This window comes from Orbicella franksi, chromosome 10 (genome assembly GCF_964199315.1).
Source record: "Orbicella franksi chromosome 10, jaOrbFran1.1, whole genome shotgun sequence".
In the NCBI taxonomy this organism is placed as follows: Eukaryota; Metazoa; Cnidaria; class Anthozoa; order Scleractinia; family Merulinidae; genus Orbicella; species Orbicella franksi.
The window spans coordinates 856,438-876,380 of record NC_138154.1 but is presented as its reverse complement, the minus strand read 5'-3'; the positions used below and the strand labels follow the sequence as shown (position 1 = coordinate 876,380).

Below are 19,943 nucleotides of genomic sequence, written 5' to 3'. Positions count from 1 at the left end.
CTTTCCAAGGCAATTTTAGTGGCTGCTGAACTCCCAGTCTTGTGTAATGTCTTTTTTTTTCTATTTATCACATATTTTGTTTAGATCATTTGGCCATGTCCGTGTTCATCTTTGAAGTGTTATAACTAATAGTTCTAATTCTCCTCAGTTGTCCTGTCTGTTGATCATCCAAAACTTTTAATCCAGGCTTGAATCATAATTTGAAAATTCATTCAGCTCGTCAATTTCGTGCCGTGAGCCTGGAACAGCCTACAATAATTGCGTTCACTAATGTAACGCAGTCCTAACCCAGTCTGTATCGAGAATCTATCGGACGAATTTGTTCGCCGATTCCCCCCCCCCCACCCCCCGCCCCCTCCTCCACACAAGGGACAAGTTACGGTGGCCGATCTCTTGTGTGAGATGTTAATAATTTGTACATAGTTTTTCCCCAGCTGACCGGCGCGTTTTCAGACGGATCACCTCTTCAGAGGTGGGAGGGGGTCAGCTGGGGTATACTCCCCTCACCAAGCACACGTCAACGCACACGCAATGTTGTACAAAGCCTACTTGTCTCCCTCGTATCCCCTCCACGTAAAACGCACACACTAACAACGTTAAAAGTTTGGGCGTCCTCCACTAGGGAGTGACACACGTCCCGCCTGTAAATTTTAAGAAATAATTTTTATTAGTTCCTATCCTAGTCTTACCTAGTTATTCCGTGTTCTCATGTTCCAGTACACGAGAAAGTCAGCCCAGTGCTGGTATGTTCAGAATAAAATCATGTTTCATTATTTCAGCAATGAGAATCTCGTTGAGTCTTGCTTTCATAAAACTGCTGCGGAAAATAATACCATACGCCGCGAAGAAGGGTGCAAGTTCATTTTTACTGTACAGTCGACTCTCAAATACTTTAGGGTGTTTTGTGCAAAGTGCCTGCAGCTGCTTGTGCGTTACAACCTTGCCTTCCGACTTGTCTTCTTTAACTTCTTGGATTGTGATTTTGGACTTCTTAGCATCATCTTTCTTTGCTTTTTCTGCCACTCGTTTTCTATGTGCCTCTGTGCGTTGTATTTGATTGTCGCGTCTAAAATCGCGCAGAAATTGGCCTGCACCCATCTTAAAATATCTTTCCACTACGTCATCAAAGATATCCTTTCTGAGGTCTGCAGTCAACGCCTGTGTTGTGTCTTCGTCGCACGATACACTAAGGCAACCATTCCATGTTTCGAGCAGTCTGCTGTCGGCTTGTGCGATATTCATCGTAGATGATACCAAGTTTGACTTACAAAGTTTGAGTTGCTCGCTGTTCATGAGTTGAATTCTTTTTTCTTCCAAAGCCAAGAAAAACTTGTGGGCAGAATCAGTGATATGTGTAAGTCCTCCTTTACTGTATTGCCTCCGGTCGGTAATTGTTAAAGTTTCTGGAAACGCAGAAGAACTGTGTATCGATGATGATGGTGATGACAGACTATCAACTGCTTTCTTTTTCACATAGCACTCCTTCACTCTTCCTTGCAAGGATTCTTTACTGGAAAACAAATTTTCTTTGATGTACCTTCGGAAATTATCACGCGTTTTCGCCAGCGCCCAACCTCCACAGTACCTAATTTTCCCTTGCATTTCGACGGGCAAACTATTTACATCAACAAAAACTGGCACCTGGGTAGGAATGTGATCTGATGTTGCCTTGGAGGCTTCGTGAATGATCGCAGCACTGATGGCGAAGGCGATGTCCGTCAAACATGACCAATGTTCCTTCTTTTTTTGGCTTTGAGGAATTCCAAAAATAGTAAGAAATTCTTTCTCCAGTTCAGAACTCAAAATTAAAAGATGCACGTCGGAAAAGTGCGCTCTGAAGTACTTTCTTTTTAAAGTCTTGTTTCTGTGTGGCTCTAAAGCTTTCCTAATGCAGTTATGCAGTCGATTCCAGAGAATTTTGACAAAGCACTCTCCAGCATCAATGCAGTCGGGCGTTAGCATTGCATCAAATAGAGTGTTTTTGCGATATGCAAGCGAATGCGGTTGGTTTGCAAGGAAGCTAGTGTTTTTAAGAGCAGATATAAACGAAAGGAAGTAGAAAGTTTCTGGTGGCTTACTTAGCTCCACTTCGAAACTTAAATTTTCAAGTACCTCACGAAGGTCTACTTCTTCCTCGGTGCCACGTTGCTCTATCTCTTGATCAAAAAATCCATTCACAATTTGATCCAACTCCCGGATATCCTCCTCTGAAAATACATCATCACAAAGGTCATCAACGTCATCCAACAGGGTTTCCTCATTGTTGGAATACATCAAATTTATTGTTTCCTCCTGGCAACAGGCGAGATTGTTTACCTCAAGGTGTGTGCCATTGTCTAAAGCTAAAAAGTGGGTCGAAAAGTCTTTAACGCACTGCGGAAGTGCAATTATCTTGCTCTCACGGAAGCCCACGACTTGAATCGCTTCTCGGCACCTTACCCTGGATAGGGCCACATAAAGATGTCCCGGTGCGAAAATACCCGAGACATTTACCTTGACAGCATCAAGGGTCATGCCCTGAGCTTTGTGCACTGTGAAGGCCCACGCCAACTTCAGCGGCACTTGGTACCTTTCGGCCTTCACCTTCGTAAAGTCATCCTTGTCATATAGCTTCCACACAACTTTCTCGACCTTTTGCGTTAGACCTACTTCCGGAAAATTGACAATAGGAAGGCCGTCCTCAGCCGCAAACTTAATTATCTCTCCAATTTCGCCATTTGTTAACGATTCGTTTATGTTACAAATTAACATTACACGGGCACCCACTTTAAGCGGCAGGGTGTGTGTAGCCTGAACTTGCTTATCTAGCAGACATTTACTTCCAGTATCTTGCGAAACGAACACACGAACTTGATTCTCAATCTTGTTGAGGTACTGGGTGTTGACGAAGTCAACGTCCTCATTATGAGAATAAACTTCAGGAATATGCCCAGCTACACCTAACTTCTCTTTGTCAATGGGTCGGCTTAATTCTTTGATAAACGCTTCAGTTGCAGCGCAACATTCTCCTTCTGCTATTTCATTCAGCATATCGAGATACTTAATGTCTGTTTGCCTCATGACTCTGTCAAGATAGAGAAGATGGGGAAAGCCTTTCTCCCAGATGAGACTTTCGAAACAGTATCGACCAGGATCGATACTACTGGAGACAGGTGGTAACTGCTTGAAGTCCCCACTCGCAACTATTTGTACACCCCCGAAAGCCTGCTTTGATTTTCTAACTCCTTGAGCAATGAAATGAATTATTTCAAAGGTTCGCAAGCTTAGCATTGAAACTTCGTCTATTATGAGAATTTCCGTATCGCGCCACCTCTTGACTATTCTCTCACTTCTTAGGACTTTTTCCAAGATCACCTGAGTAATGATAAAAGTTAAAATAACCATTAAAACGTTTACGAACCCTCTGTGCAAACGAATCACCATCCAAATGGGTTATTTGAGACGTCGACAACACTCCGACAATTAAATAAAGTGTGGATAAAGTGATATGGCCTGGCACACGCTACTGGTGATCACAAACATAGTGCATTGAGCTAAATTTGGCTGCAAACTGCTCTAGAAATCGGATAAAATCTGGTCATAAGTTTAGAATATCCTGTGGAAGGATTTTTATTACTTTGTAGCCGGTGTAATTGAGAGCAAGTGCTGAGACCTGTCGAAACAAGGGCTGAAGTGTATTCTGACTTTTTCTCAGGCTAGGACTGCATGACTGGAAGGCCATCGTAGATGTTTCGAAGTTGAGCGATGTACTCTATTTTCAAGCAGAGCGCGGAACTTATAATTACACGTTTTTGCCTTTTGTGGACCGAAATAACCACAGCGTTCGCGATAAAAATATTTTTTTCGTATAATCAGTTCAACTACTTGTGTTTTAGTTCTTTTTGAATGATCTTTTTACGACTCTAAACACTTTCGGAATTCATCGTTTTTTCATTAACTGATCAATCTCGATTCACATTCGCATTTGCGATGTCGCGTCTTCTACTATTCATGGTGTCACTCTAGGAAAACAAAAGAGACTGCTTACAGTCTATTTTCGGAAGCGAGAGCCGATGACAATACTGTAACGCAGGAGTTGTCACGTAAACGAATTTCCGTGGAACCGGCATCTAGGAGCTCTCTCTACTTCTGAACATGGTGAACTAAAAGTATTTTGAAAAAAGCAGTGCCTTTTCTGGTGAAGATCTACTAAGACACTGTGGTTTGCCTCGAACATTAAATGTGACCAAGGTATGATGTCACGAACTCGTGGCTTTTCCTCCAGTGCGCTTTGTATTCCATGCCCAGTGTTAACAAAGAGAGATGTGAGATCCACAGGTAGCTTAGCACTTCTCAATCGGCATATCGTGGTTTTTAATGGCAAAGTTGTTTTGATTTACAAAAATCAAAATTAAAACAATTTGGACTCCCGGTCATAAATATTAGTTGACCTTGTATGTTCTACGGCCGCGGTGACCTTGACCTCAGGTCACGGGTTAGTATTCAGCGTAAAAAGAGGGTTGTGTTTCAGATCTACATGTACATGTTTATAGCACTCGTGAATCACCTAACAGATTGAAATCGACATATCGTAATTTGGACTGGCTATGTTTTATGGCTTCACAAGCATTTAAATAGAAACGGACTAAGAGAAGAGTGGAATAAAGAGCCATTCACCCGCATGTCAGATGATTTGGCGCGCGGTACAGTGAAAAAAAAATGATTCGGATTTACTCCAGTATAAGAAAATTGCACAGAAAAGTCGGCCCAATCTAGTTAATCCAAGGAAAAATGGAATAAAATGGGTTTTGTGTGAAAGAGCGAACAATTTATCGCTTGTAATGAATGTATTTGTCAATGTTTAATCTTTTTTCAAGGCCCCGTGGAACCACTGGCCACTTTTAAACGATCAACATTTTCATCCGTCATCCTCGGCAGTTGAAGTCACTAAAGCAAGAAGCTGAATGAAAATGTTTGAGTTAAAAATTCTACACTAAATGTGTATTGCAAAAAAGAAGCTTTGATGGTTTAGTGGGTTTCATCCATCATGACGTGCACATTGTATGAAAATGTTTGATCATTGGGAAAGCCGACAGACCGGTTTAAGATTCCTCCTTAACTTCAACTGTTTCAATGATCTGTTTTCAGAGTCCATATTCAGCCGGATAATTTGTGACCAATGTAACTTTAGATATTGTGCTTCAATGACATAACGAAATTAAGGAATAATTTTGCAGCAAATGCAAAAGTGACCCCAACTATAACAGCCGCACACAAACAATTAAAAGCGACGCGCTGTTTTTCAGCATAAACACACAGTAGGATTTCAGCCTAGCCTTTTGATCAGGACAGTTTACCAGGCTCTTTTCACTGATTATACTTCATAAAAAAATTGTTGAAATTCTACAATACGAATTTCGTGCATTGCATTGTTACGTTCGTGTACCAGCAGCGTGCACCCATATATTCAAACATATCAGTTATTTCTCTGAAACCAAAAACAAACAAACAAACAAAAAAGCAGCCAGATAAACATGAAACACACAACATACCTCTTTAGGTTCGTGGCAGTTACCAATTCCCGCAAATGAATAGATTGTTTTGGCTTTGTTTTTTAAAACCTTCGCTGCACATCCAGTCGTGCTTGTTACGCAAACCGTTTTCTCTGTACGCTCACAAATTTGCTTCATGAGGAAGGACTTCCTACTACCGGCGGCCCCAGCAGTAAAAGTATTGTGGCCAGCCAAAACAACATCCAGCACTTTCTTTTGACAGTCAGTCAAACCGCTAGAGGCAAACGAACAGCAACATAATTTTTAAGCTGATCTGAATCGCAGTACCGAAAAGGTCGCCAATTAACGTGAATCTCGCCGTCTCAAATCACAAAATTACCTTAGAGTTGATTGACATTGGCAAAATCTTCTTCTACTATTAATACTTACCTCATGTTGTCAGTTGAAAGAAATTTCCTAACATAACAGTCATGAAATTCCTGAATTCTTCCAAATAAATGAGAACTCTTTCGAACTCTTCCCGCCAGTGTGGCGTCATAAATCGGGAATATCTGGCCTTGGCCTTGTGGCAGCATTCTATTTCCGGAATAAAATCATCCAACTTCCGGAATTAGAACTGACCAATCAGAACAAGCGACACTATCACTTCCGCTTCGATTCTGTCAATCAACGTTTCACATTTCTCACTTCCGTGGCCCCCAACTGGCAGAAACATAGTGCGAAAGCGAGTTGTTTAAAACAACGCCAAAATATTGCAGACCTTTTAGATGTTTGGGCTAAATGAGCGTAGATATATATTAGGTTAATGCTTCTTCTTCCCAGAGTAATTTTCGTTAAATTACGAAGTAAATTTCTCCTCGAACTAATGCAAATTTAGAACGCTATCATTTCAGTTTCATCCCTTGTCATTTTCTTAGAGCTCCGAGCAGGCTCCGAGCGATTTTCCGTAATTTCGGTTCCAGACCTCGCACTAGCACACCGCGCGCGTATTAAAAATTCAAAATGGCCGCCACAAAACACAAAACACGCACGATAAAGGTAGGTTCATCTTTTATTCATGTTCTAAATGGATGTGAGGGCTCCGTGTGCAAGTACGCCGTCTGAACCAGCCATCGGTCCAAAATCGCTCCAAAGTCGCACTTGATCAAGTGTGGTTTGGCACATGAGTGGAGCGGCGTTTGGACCAGGCCTAAGAAAAACTGATTTACATCCCCAGCCTTCAGTTGTACAACACATGTTGCATTGTTTTTATCTAGTTGATTTTGTTTAAAAAAAACAAAGAAACAAAATATGTAACACTGATCGCCTGATGGTGAAACACAAATAGCAAACCTCACCATTACGCCTCACTGATCTTTGAGAGGGGCAATTCGATCTAACCTGCACACTTAACCGATCTTCAATATTGCATCAAAAACACAAAACATTGGCAGGGTGTGCACAGGTTGAGTAAATAGGGTAAGCAATAGACCCCTTCATGCTCTAAGGGGCATTATGGGTAATCAGGGCAAGACTGCAAAGAAACAAAGCGGCAAAAAAGCTGTTTTTCTTCATATTCTGTTCTGAGTTTAATTTTTGAGAAGAAACTAACTGTAAATAGAGAAACCCCTTTTCTAAGTTAACTTGCATTTTGAGTCGATTGAGCTAGGCATTAGCCTACTTGTCAGAGCATCGGAGATTTCATTTTTGTGAGTTGAGCAGCTAAGAGTTGATCATATTCAGTTTTAACTGTAAAAAAATTCCTACACCCATAACAATCACTCAATCGGCTCAAAAACGCTAGCAAACCTAGAAAAGGGGTTTCTCCATCTACTGTGTATGCTTCATCTCCATATGTGAAATTAGAACGGAAATATAAAGAAAAACGTACATTTTACAACTTTGCTTCTTTGTAAATTTGCCCTGATTACCCATAATGTCCATTAGAGCGTGAAGGGGTATATTCTTAATGTTCAAATATTGAAATGTTTTAGTTTGCTGTTGTTTTCTCTTCAGCATTTGTCACTGATATACCGATAACAAGATAACTGTTAATTATGAGTTGTTCCCAAGAAAATTCATTAAAAGATCATTGAGTTTGATTGTCAATTGAAGCTTTTTTCATTCCTCACTCCCATGAACTAACCTCTGCTGAGTGAACCCTAAAAGGCTGATCCCCACTCCTCCCTTACTATACAGTTTAAATGTAGTCTAAGGGAGAAAAGCAGCGATACTGACTGAAATGTTATCAAGGAATCCTTCTTTTCCTAACTTTCCTATCATTTTCCTTTTTTCTTTTCCCCTCTGCTTTAGCTGACATTCCACCCTTAAAATACATACAAAAATACAACATTTTCTTTGAGTCTTTACAAGACAGCCTTACTGCTCAAAGTCCTAAATGTAAGATAATTCTGTCTTTCACCAACCTGTGGTTTTGTTTTGGTCGTTTTGCTTGTTTCAGTGGTTTCATTTTGGTGGTTTCGGTGGTTTTGTTTCGGTTGTTTCAGTGGTTTTGTTTCAGTGGTTTCATTTCAGTCGTTTCGTTTTGTTGTTTCAAGTTTTAGTACATGCCCTGACCAAGTGGCACCGAAACAACTTGAATGTCTTGATTAAGTTCTACGGCGAGGTCACAAAAAGAAACAGAGATGATAACGAGCTGGAATCCCTTACAACCATACTGAGGCCCCGTCCACACTACGCTGGAAAAATTTGAAAACACAAAATTTGAAAATAATTTGAAATTTGAAAACACAGCTCTTCTAACGAAAATGCTCTTCAAACCAGAAAATTTGAAAACGCCACTCGAGTACTTTAAGGCCTTGGTCAAAGACTTTAATGGTAAAAATAATTTATCAGTTATATTTGTCAAGACATAAATGACAATGGAACCAAACTTAGCACACAGCTAGGTCTTAACGTCCTTAACATTTTAAAGCAGAATTGGTGCTTCTGACAGGTCTCTTGACATGTCACGTGGCGTTTAGCAGAAAATAGCCATTATTTGAGGAATGGTGGCAGTTTTTTGTTATATCATTCAACAACAATGCGTTTTAGATGTGTGTCAATTATGGTTGGACAGCTATATCTCTTGTTATATTTGTTTCACCAAGTTGAAATTTTCCCTGATTATAAAACTCAGCACCCTGCCTTGCCTTAACATTTATTTTGATCACGTGACCTGTCACGTGATTGTTGTCTTAAAATTTGGTAAATCGGCTAATTGCTGGCCAAAATAATTGTATCGATTGACAAATGAGTGTTTTCAATGCAAATTAAATTATCGACTTTGCTACATTTGGAATGATCTTCCTTGATTTTCATGATCAAAAGTCAAATTTTGTTGAGAAAAACGATCTTTGACCGTATAAAAATTTTTCTGCGAAAGGAAGGACGGTCATTCCAAACGTGAGAAGATGGAAATAATTCTACTTTACATTCCTGACCAAGGCCGTAAAACTGCTTGAGCGGCTTTGGCTTTTAATGTGGACGAAAAACATTTTAAAAACGGAGCGTTACGAAAATGATGACATTGCGATAATCATGAGATTTCCCTGCCAGGATTTTCCTGAAACAAAAATCCAAAATGACGGGTGATTGTTGCGTTTTCAAATTTCTCCAGCATAGTGTGGACGGTGCCAGAGTGTTTGTAGTTGCATCATGTGAGTATAAACAGATTGTGTCTGTGGGTAGCCATTCAAAGTTAATGCTCACATTGACCAAAACATCCCGTATGAATGCCTCCAGGTAGACTTGCCACAAGTCGACTTGTTCCGCTTGCTTGCATTCGAATTAAATTTCCATAATTTTTGGCGTGAAAATATGGGTGTGACATTATGACATAATGATTCACAGCCCACCCTTAATTCCCTGGGTTTTTTTTGAAATATTTCAGAATGAGCGAAAGAAGAAAAATAAACCATATGTGCAGTAACCACAGACACAAGATCGGGTGTCAAGACATCGTTTATTTAAAGTTGAATACATGAAGGTCCAAAATACTAAAAAAAAGAACTCAACTTGATGTGTATTAAGACTGGTAAGAAGATGAGAAAGTATATTTTTTTTGCCACGCGACAAAAGCCGAGAAAATTGAAAATGCAAAAATGAGTTAATTATTGACTTCAGAGGACAAAACGAAACTGAATACAACAGTTTTTCTGTTCTTTTACAATAACAAATAACATCTGAGAAAACACTGAAAAATAAAGCAAAAAGACACAATTTAAAAAAACAAGAAATGATATAATTTCTTTGCAAGCAACAAATAATACAGCACAGCGAAAGATGAAAGTTGTAAATAAAAAAGATGACAAAAACAAGCCAATAATTTTGAGATAAATTGTATATAAAACAATTTACTAACGGAGAATCAACAATAACGTGATATTAAGTATAAATTCTGGTAGAAACGTATACTCAGAAAAAATCCGAGCCCCAGATGGGATTTGAACCCATGACCCTCCATGATCTAGTCGGATGCTCTAACCACTGAGCTACTAGAGACTCTATGGTGAGCAAGGGTCACATAGCTCTTATCAAAGTTGAGCAGGCAAAATCAGTGGACTCTCAATGTGCTTACACCAAAACGAGGCTATCGGGTCTAGGAAATTAGAAGGTAGTTTGACATTTAGGTAATATTTTATCAACTTTTGAGTGTTGTTATCCATGGTGAAGCATTGCATAACTTTTGGGTGTCAAAATCAAAGTTCCAAAGTGGAATGCAAAGACTTATCATGGCATTTGCTCCCACTGTCAAACAAGAATTTGCTGGCACAATGGTTCGTGAAACTGCGTCGAGAGAACACTCCGGTAAACAAAAACTCTTATGTTTGTAGTCAGCATTTTGAAGCCAATTGCTTCATAAAACCACTGGGAGGACAAAGAATTCGTTTGAAGCCAGATTACGTATTGAAAAAGTTTATTTTTACTGTCGAAAAACCAAACAGGAAAAAGCCTGTCAATCGAGCGTTGTTGAACACAAAGAAAACAAAAAAAAGAAATTACGGCAGCATTCTGTCTCCGAACCTATTAACATTGAGAACACTGGGTTGAAATCTGGTTCAGATGGTATAGAAACTGAACATCTAGAAAGTAAAGGGGATTAAAACTGGGAACATCAACTTAAGTTGAAGGATGATGAAATGTCGTTTACTTGAGAAATGGCAAGCTAAGGAGTGCTTACTGAACAAAAAAATACAAGAGCTGGAAAATCAACTTGAAGAAGAATGAAGTGCCAGGAAGGAGCTGGAATTATTAATCGAGAAGAAAGCCTTCAGCATCCAAACTGTAAAGGATAATGATAAATTATTAAGATTTTACACTGGATTTGAGAACCATGAGGTGTTTCCAATGGTTCTTGACTTTCTGGGGAGGGAGACCGTGGCTCACTTGGCACGCCGGGAATTTTTTGGCCCGAATCCGGCCAAAGCAACAGGCTCAAGTAATGCGTCAGCGGTTGACTCCAACTAGGCTCTTTTACTAAACAAAGATGGCGGCCATAAGTGGAGTATTTTGGAATACTGTTCGAGGAGCACTTGCGATCGCAGAAGCAGAACTTGCATGTAAAGTTGTTCAAATGGAGAAAATTAAAGATGCACTTGAGAATATGAGAAGTTTGTTGGGGCCTATATGCATTCGTCATTTCAATACACGCGTTGGATTTAAGCACATTGTCGGAAATTTGTTCCCAATGCTAGAGGCAAACAATGGATTGGCTCAAACAATTTCGGCGACGAATGTCTCCCCGATGCTCTGTGAAACACCTTTGGCAGGTAAGTGTGGAAGAAAAGCTACCCAGTGAGCTTTTTGATGTTTTTGAAACGATCGTTTTCCGAACAAATTTCGGGGTAATAACAATTAAAACACCCAAGAACTGCGTTTTTGCCTTCACTGCACACAACCGAGTGAGAAAGGTTTATTCTGATTGTACCGATCAGAATCTTACTCAAGCCACCTTCTTGAAGAGAAAAATTAAAGGAAACAAGCGTGTAGAAGCGATTATCAATGAAGAAAAACAATTTGGGATGAAATATTCCTACAAGCAGGAACTCATGATCATAGATTTCAATTATGGTTATTGGAATGAACATAACTGGCCTCAACATGTATAAATATAATAACGACAATCAGAAAAATAGTTTCAACGCTTTTGATTTGCTGCCTTATAATATTTTGCTATAACTTTCAGGCCTGATCTCATTACAGTCATGAAATCCCTGGCAAGAAAGGTTATTCTGTAGTAATAAAATCCTTGATGTTCATGCCAAATAATTATTGTTACATATCACTTGCTTTTTCTTGAATCAATACAATATATAAATCATATATAATATAGAAATAGAGAAATATATTAATATGTAATATATATAATATTGAAATATATTTTCATATTAACGAAAACTAATACAGATAATTTACTTTCCCTTGAATCACTCGCTAAGAAATATATATGTAAATATAGAATATATATTTTTATGTAATGATAAAGTAATCATAAAGATTATATGCTTTCCATTGAATCAGTCCAAAATATATAAGGAAATATTTTATGGTAATATTGATCATTCATATAAATAATTAGATTTCTTTTGCTACACTCAAACTGTGTAATAGATAAATTATCTTGTATCTCAGAAGCATTATTACAAAACTTCTGTTCAGCCTACGCTGTATTTTATAGCTGCTTTTGCTTCATTTGTGATTTTCTCATGAATCACTCATAAAGGTATATACTATAGAAGATATTTTTTACATACTAAGGATAATTTAATAATTTAAGATGGTTGCCACAGCCACAGGATCTTGAAATTCCCTGACTTTTCCCTGACAAATGTAAAATTTCCCTGACCAACTAAATTAAAAAAATCACAAGTTAGTCCTGGTAATGGCTTCCAACCTCACCTCACAGCCAACCTCTCCACCCATTTAACATCATTGAATAGGCAAGAAATAAATTAGTACTCTTCAAATTTCACTTTTGCCTGACTGCTCTCAAAGACTTTAACTTTTCCTGACTCAAAATCAAATTCCCTGACCTTGAAGAATTATTTTTTCCCTGACCATTTCCTGACCTGTGGCAACCATGTTTAATCATACAAACAATATGTCGTGCTCTGAATCACTAAAAAATATATATATTGATAATTCATACAAAATATATATTTGTAATAGATATTGTATCTTATGTTAATTTGTATCTAAGATAAATGTTTACAAATGTTCTGTTCAGCCTATTTTATAGCTGCTTTTGCTTCATTTGTTATTTTTCCTTGAATCACAGAGTCAGACACTAACTTGTGCAAATGGTCAGAACAAAAATTGCATTTCTCAACATCAGCATTTTTGGGTAAACCACAATTTGGAAGCAGCTCAAACTGAAAGGAACACAATCTTCTCCTTACCATCAACTTGTATAGAATACAAATTTCCTTCTATTCTTGTCATTTGATCTCTTAGCATTGTCACATATCTGCGAACAGGTCCACAGTCTTCAGAGCAGTTTGCCCCGAACAACAGGAAATTTTCTGCAGAGCTACACACACATTGCCCACAATTTAAAAAACTGACCAGCCAAGCCAAGGCCTGGTCATCCTTTCCAAAGGGTGCCCCATCCCCACCTATTGCCACTTTAAAAGACCCCTCTTGCTTTCCAAACCAGTTAAGCTTATCCCTTCTTTTATTGTTGGCACTGAGGTAAAACTGTACCATTTTAAACAATACCTGGAGAAGGTCCCGATACTTTCCATTGAATTTACATTCCTCATCAATCCCATTACAAAGTGTTTCCCTCACATCACTTAATTCACCAATGTCAATTTGATTAATTCTATGCCATAACTCCTTATATGTAAGAAGTCTGGGTACTGGAATGTTTTTCATGAACTGAATGTGAACTTTACTAACCCAGTTTCATCTAACCACATTGTCAATGATGACCTTATAGAGTTATACTTCTGCTTACTTGCAATTCCACCCCGGTACAAAATATTTACACTCCTAACAAAATTGGTATGACTTTTCTCAAACTCCAGTATCTTCTGCTTTACAATTTTTGGAATCACCTTTTCTGTAAACTTAGCACATTTCATTAATGCATCAGTTAACATTCCTATGGGAGCAGTCTCATTTAAAACTGCAATGAGTCCTGCATAAGCAGGTGCCATGTTTTCTTCAGTTGCACCATGCAGCATTTTAGCAGCACTGACTGTCTGGGTTTTTCTTCGCCTGGCACTTCGGCTAGGACCAGATATCTTTCCATCAGCCCCAAAACTAGTTGGAGAGCTTTTCCTTCTATTTATCAGGTGGTCACCAACAGAAAGCTTAGAAAAAAAAATAAAATGCCCATCTTCAGCCCGAGTTCAATAGCTACTTTTAATGTATTATATATTAATTATTTTATTAGATCAATATTTTTACATTACCGAATTTCAAAGTTCTAAAGCGATGACATGTAAATTCAATCACCAAAACATGCCAGGAATATATATTTAAAAAAAGCACAACAATTCGAAAAACTGACCTTTTCCTGAACATCTTGATTTTCTTTATTAATGAACAATTTTGCCTAAAAAATACAATGTAACCTGAGTTTCACACCAAATCATCACAACAACAGTGTATTTCGTGATAATCTGCGAAAACTTTAGCCCAAATAGACGTATTTAGAGCTAAAACACATTTTCATGGGTTTGATTAAGAACTAGATTCTCCCAGTAACATTGAAAGACACGTAAGTGAGCAGTTAGGCGAATTTGATATTTGATCTCACATGTTATTTACCTTCGACTCCAGTCGCTTTAACTTCCTTGCTTTTTTCGCAAACTCTCGATCACAGGCAATGGCACCGACAAGAAGGACGTCTTGCTGTTGTTTGATTTGTAAATAATCATTCAGAGGGAAGCATTTTTTAAATCCTTTTCTTGGAGCCATCTGGCCGACGTCCGAGGCCAAGCGTCTTCATTCACATTCTGCGAGGAAAGTAAGAGTCACTTCGCTTTGTAAAGTCGAAATTCCGAGAATTCCAGCGAAATTTGGCTCAGAAAATGTACAATTACAGGGAAACGAGAAGAAAATCGAAAATTCTGAATTGGACAAGTTCTTACCACTTGATGCATGGATCCGTAGTTTGGTTTCTTGCCTCTCCTTGTCTTGTCGTTCTAGAGTTAAAATCTTTCAAAGATCGCCTACAAAATACACTTTGCTTCTCAAGACAATGACATACGTTGATTCTTGACCGACGGAAACACACAATATTATCTTCACAATGCAAAGTTTGGTACCAAAATGAAGCGCTTGAGTGGCTCTATTTGCTTCGTCCAAATTTACCCCGCTGGTGATTAACCATAAGTCATAGGGGGCCTGCATACTTTGCTCCTTCCAGACTCTGTCTCAGACCCCCACTCGGCCAATATGGCGATCGAAAAAAATGCGGACAAATATTTGGCCGAAATATGACCTAGAAATTCCCGGCGTGTGGACTACCAAAACACAGAAAATTTAGGAGAGATCAAGCACAAATGTAAACCTGGGCCTAGTAGGGTTTTGACTGTCAAGAATGAATTTTCCTGGTGCTTTGTCATTTAAAAGTTGGCTTACTAGAAGAAGACTTTATCAGCTAGATTTGGAGTGTTCCAAAGTGTAGTATCCCAAATTGTTAATACCTGGATCAAGTTTATTTTCTTTAGATTCAAAGAACTTGATGTATTTCCTTCCAGAGATTGTTCAATTACACCTGCCTGAATGTTTTCGCAAAAAGTATTCAACAACTACTCTAATAATTGATGCTACAGAGATATACATTGAAAAGCCAAACAACCCAGAGGCTCAACAAGTAACATTTTCTTCATACAAACATAGCAACACTCTGAAAGCCTTGGTTGGTATTGTACCTAAAGGGGGATTTCATTTGTTTCAGCTCTGTATGGTGGCAGCATTTCTGACATGGAAATAACCCAAAAGTCAGGCCTTATAGAGAAATTACAGTATGGTGATGCTATAACGGCTGATAGAGGTTTTACTATTCAAGAGATGCTTGCATGTAAAGGAGTGAAAGTAAATGTTCCTCCATTTATGAATGAATCTGGCCAATTTAATGAAAGTGAATTACTGGAAACAAGGAGGATTGCATCTCTAAGAATCCATGTTGAAAGAGCCATGGAAAGAATAAAAACTACCACATTTTAGACTGTCCTGAAAACTTTGTGCAGGAATGGTATAATTGATATGATATTTTTTGTCTGTGCAATGCTATCAAACTTCCTTCCACCACTAGTAGATGGTTAGCAATAACAATGATCTCTCTTACAAATATTGCCTTCATGTTATCTATTGGATGGTGAAAACAGACTGTATAATCATGTAATGTTCAAGCGAATATTCCATCAATTTGTCACCAAAATATTACAAAACTCAATGTACATGTGTTGTAGCTCAAAATGTTCCTGTTTCTAAGCAGTGAGTTAATAGCACATGTTCCTGTCTCTAATCAGTGAGTAATTAGGACATGCTCACAACTGAAACGTTGCATTTGTGTATATTTCCTCTCGCATCACAAGTCACTTTTTGTCCATTAAGAGACTAGTTGGTTGCAGCTAGGGTGGTCAGCTGATCATGTGACAGGAACCTGATGGAGGTTTCTTGTTGTGAAAATAAACCTGCCTCGTTTTTTTGTCCCTGAGATGATAATGTAACACAAGCAAATCAAAGATAAAGACCTCTGGAAGCTCGTTTAAAGTTATGTAAACATTTTGAACGAATAACTTTCTTTCATTTTTTAAGTGTTCATTGCGAGATGCTTTTTGCTTAATACTTAGATTCACCAAAAATTATCGTGTCTCTTCACGATCAGTGTGATTTTTTACTCAAAGAATTTGCCATCCAGTATACAACACTGTGGCTCCCTTTAAATTGTAATGATCATTATCAGTCATAAAGTCATGACATGTTGCAACAGGCTGAATTACCCACAGACAAGAAAATTTTAGATTGTAACTTAAAGATCTTCCTCCATTTTATTATTCAATCAACAAATCGAAAAGTGCTGGGAAACTTTTAACTTTCTATGCCAGAAACAAAGAATTTCAAATAAATAAGAGGTTGTTGCTGGGTTGACGATAAATGGTGTTGTCTATCATTTTTTTTCACTTTCATCATTACAGTTGCCAATGTGTTTTTTGCACGATTTCTCAACTTCCTAAATCTAGATTGTGTAAGCGCAACGGTGACGTTAATGTCCCATTGTTTCTCAAAAGTATAAGTACTGCTTACTCTTTCCGTTTTTCTCGGTGTGTGCTTAAACTCGATAAACAAGAGTTTAGGAACCATTTTTGAAGTTATTGCACTTAGGATCTTTTTTTACCAATACATCTAGAATGTCTGAAACTGTACTCTACTCAGATATCGTTAAAGGCTTTGTGCCTAAACTGAGACCTGCTGGTATGGAACTAGACAAAAAAGTGTTGAAATACAACTGGTAAGTTCAGACTATTCACACCCTCATTTTGATTTAATGTTTCTTTGATTATATCTTGTTTGGGACCTTTGCATCATGTAAGATTATCATAGTCGATTTGACATTTTACTTTTTCTTTATGTTACTTTTCATCAGGAATTCCTTGAGAGATTACCTAAATCCTGTCAAAAAGGAATGGAAAGCGAGAGAGTTGTGGTAGGTCTCAACCGTTTTACCTTTTGTGGTTTCCTAATATTCGTTAAGGTATTTTTTGAAGCTACAACTAAGTAATCTTTCTTTTTTGTATAGAAATCGTGGATGTATATTTTCCAATTTGAAGAGGAAGATGCCATGCAGAAAGCCATTGCTTTGTTGTTAGCCATCGACAAGACGAAAGTAGACTTTGTCCCTGCTGTAGAGGTAACACTGAAAAATGTATTGTTATAATAAGCGCATGTACCAACAGTTTCAACTTTTTTAACACTGGTGTTTTGAACGAAATAAGCGTAACCTGATTATTGTATTTGCCACAATGCTGTTGTTCCGTAATGCTCTTGATCTGGGCCGCGTCGCACTATCTTTAGTGACTTCAAACATTGTTTATTTTTTGTGGAGTAAAAACAGGCAAAAAATATCTCAAGTTCCAGATTTTAGTGGTGGTCGCTTCAAATCAACATGGTTCAACCAAACTTTACTGATTGACATAGATGTTAATCACACACCCATTTAAAAAGACAAAAAAAAACATCTACAATTATGGTACGATGGTACGACTTTAACGCATGCGACAAGATTACGACAGGCCTACGACGTGACTTAGGACCATTTACACGTGCACGACATTTTCATATACAAAATTAAATGTGCAAAATTTTGCACCGGGATTTATGGAGTGAAAGTTCTAACAAATGGTAAACAAATGTCTGCTGCAGATAAAGCAGATGTTTCTAAACGTTTTAGGTACCCTGATATTGATCACTCTACAACATTGTTATTTAGTTTCTGTTAAAAGTGGCAAATCATTAACTCTACCAGTCAATTGAATACTGACCCATTTGACAACTTTCAACCTAACAAGCTCAGAGCCAGCACATTGTTATTCTAGGTACTGATTACCTCTTTTAATTGTTGGAAAACTCTTTTCCAATCTAGAGGGATTTTTTTTTCATTTTTTTCAGGTTCAAAGATAGTTGGTGAAGGTTATTCTACAGGAGGGACAGTGGGACGGTGGTGCTGCAGTGTATTTAAGGTAGGGAGGAAGGTAGCAAAATCGAATCAACATTTTGTTTGATTGCAACACTCGAAAATCATGACTTTCTTTTTCAGAGAAAAAGAATTCAGGTTCTTGATAGCAATGGAGGCTTACGAAGTAGGGGTACACAATGATCATGTCAAGAATGTGTGCAGTATTGGCACCCCCAGAAATTTGAGTTCTTTTACAGGAGTTTGGCAGAGCAGGATGCTTAGAAGATGTGGCAAATGGTATGCAAGATTTGTATGCAATGTCCTTTTAATTTGGTTTGTTTGTTCAACGGTGTGGTTATGTAATTTTTACATAGATTTTGGTTGACATAATGGAATATCACTTTTTTCCTGATATAAATTCCTTTGTTACATGACTGTGTAACTAAGCACAATGGATTCATTGTTCCATTCATAAGCTCATGTTTAGGGGTGCACTATCTGAATTTTCATGGTGGGATTTGGTATAGGCATGTGATGATTATTTTCTAACCCTTTCATGCATTAGTTAAGGCTGTTTATGTTGATGTTAGAATGTTTTTTGGCATGTTCATGTGTATGCACAATATTTTTTCTTCTTGTAACATGCCCCTTTTTCGGCTCTTACTGAACAAGTTTTAACCATGTTTAGATTTCAGTAAAAATTAAATAATACACCTTCAAGAAATAACTCAACGTTGTAATGTTCTCTTTATCATTAGATTGTTTCATGGCTGTGGGGAACCAGGAAAAGTTGGGTAAAAGAACCATTCTACAAGTTTATTATGGAGGAAAATGCACAGACCACACAAAAAGGGCATTTCTCATGAAAGGAATTACTGGCAGCGGGTGTTGAAACAGACTGTCGCTCTGAAGCTTGTTGACATGGATTTCAATCTTTCCACATTTAACAAAGCTCCGAGAGCGTGTCGTCGATATCAACTAAGCCATGAGGGAAGTTGTTTCTCAGAAAATCGCAGCGATGTGAATGTTGCGGTGCAAACTGAAGATGTTAACTGTGGTAGTAACGCTGATCGAAACAACGATCAAACAACCAAATCAAGAAAGAGAAATGGTCGTGGAAAACATTATCTCCCCTTCATAAAGACACTCCTACTCACTCGTGAAGCAAGGGAAAAGATTGAAAATGAGGAGGTGTATGTGTTACCTGGGTTTACTAATTTACCTAAAGTTTTATATTGCAGTGATTGGGAGCATCTACCATTGGCATCTACCAATGATTCCTTTATAGTAAAGGACTGTCAGCTATCTTTAGGACCCACTCACACAACTGTATGGGAGCTTGACATTGACGGAAAATTGACAAAGGTCTCAATCAGATGTGGCCAGTGTGAAGGCTTAAAAGTATGTTCTGGAGAAGGTTGCAATAGACAGTATATTGTTTCAAAATCCCAGAAGTTGAACAGGTGCCCAGAACACAGTAAAAAGAAAATTGGACTTCAAGAAAGTGGCTTGTGCCCAGTCAACATTGTGTATGTTACTCCTAAAAATATTGCCAATAAGCAAGGCTGGATTGTTACTTTGTCCTTGGATGGCAGTGGGCACAACCATGGCAAGCCAAGTCCTCACACAATTCCAATATCAGTACAAGAGGACATTAAGGCAGCTGTTATAGTTGATGCAAGCAAAACAGCTGCAGATCTCTAAAAAGGTAATTTCATAACATTGAGAATGAATGAGCATGTGCAGGGCTAGCGTGAGGACGCACACTTTGTGAGGGAGCAATATCGTCCCCAAAAATCGAGTAATTCTCTGGTTACTTCTATAAAAACTACTATATG

General features: G+C 38.2%; 1 protein-coding gene and 1 pseudogene across 1 annotated transcript; one reads left to right on the top strand and one right to left on the bottom strand.

The window, feature by feature from the left end:
• The first annotated feature begins 9,875 nt into the window (after positions 1–9,875).
• On the top strand, positions 9,876–11,715 carry LOC145500722 (uncharacterized; annotated as a pseudogene).
• A 183-nt stretch (positions 11,716–11,898) lies between these two features.
• LOC145501324 (uncharacterized) lies at positions 11,899–16,722 on the bottom strand. Its single transcript, XM_081480813.1, has 4 exons — positions 14,573–16,722; positions 14,250–14,437; positions 13,990–14,034; positions 11,899–13,789 (listed from the first exon to the last, which is right to left on the bottom strand). The coding sequence occupies exons 2-4, from the start codon at positions 14,397–14,399 to the stop codon at positions 13,346–13,348; spliced, it is 639 nt and encodes a 212-aa protein (XP_081336939.1). The 5' UTR covers positions 14,400–14,437; positions 14,573–16,722; the 3' UTR covers positions 11,899–13,345.
• Between the last annotated feature and the right edge of the window lie 3,221 nt (positions 16,723–19,943).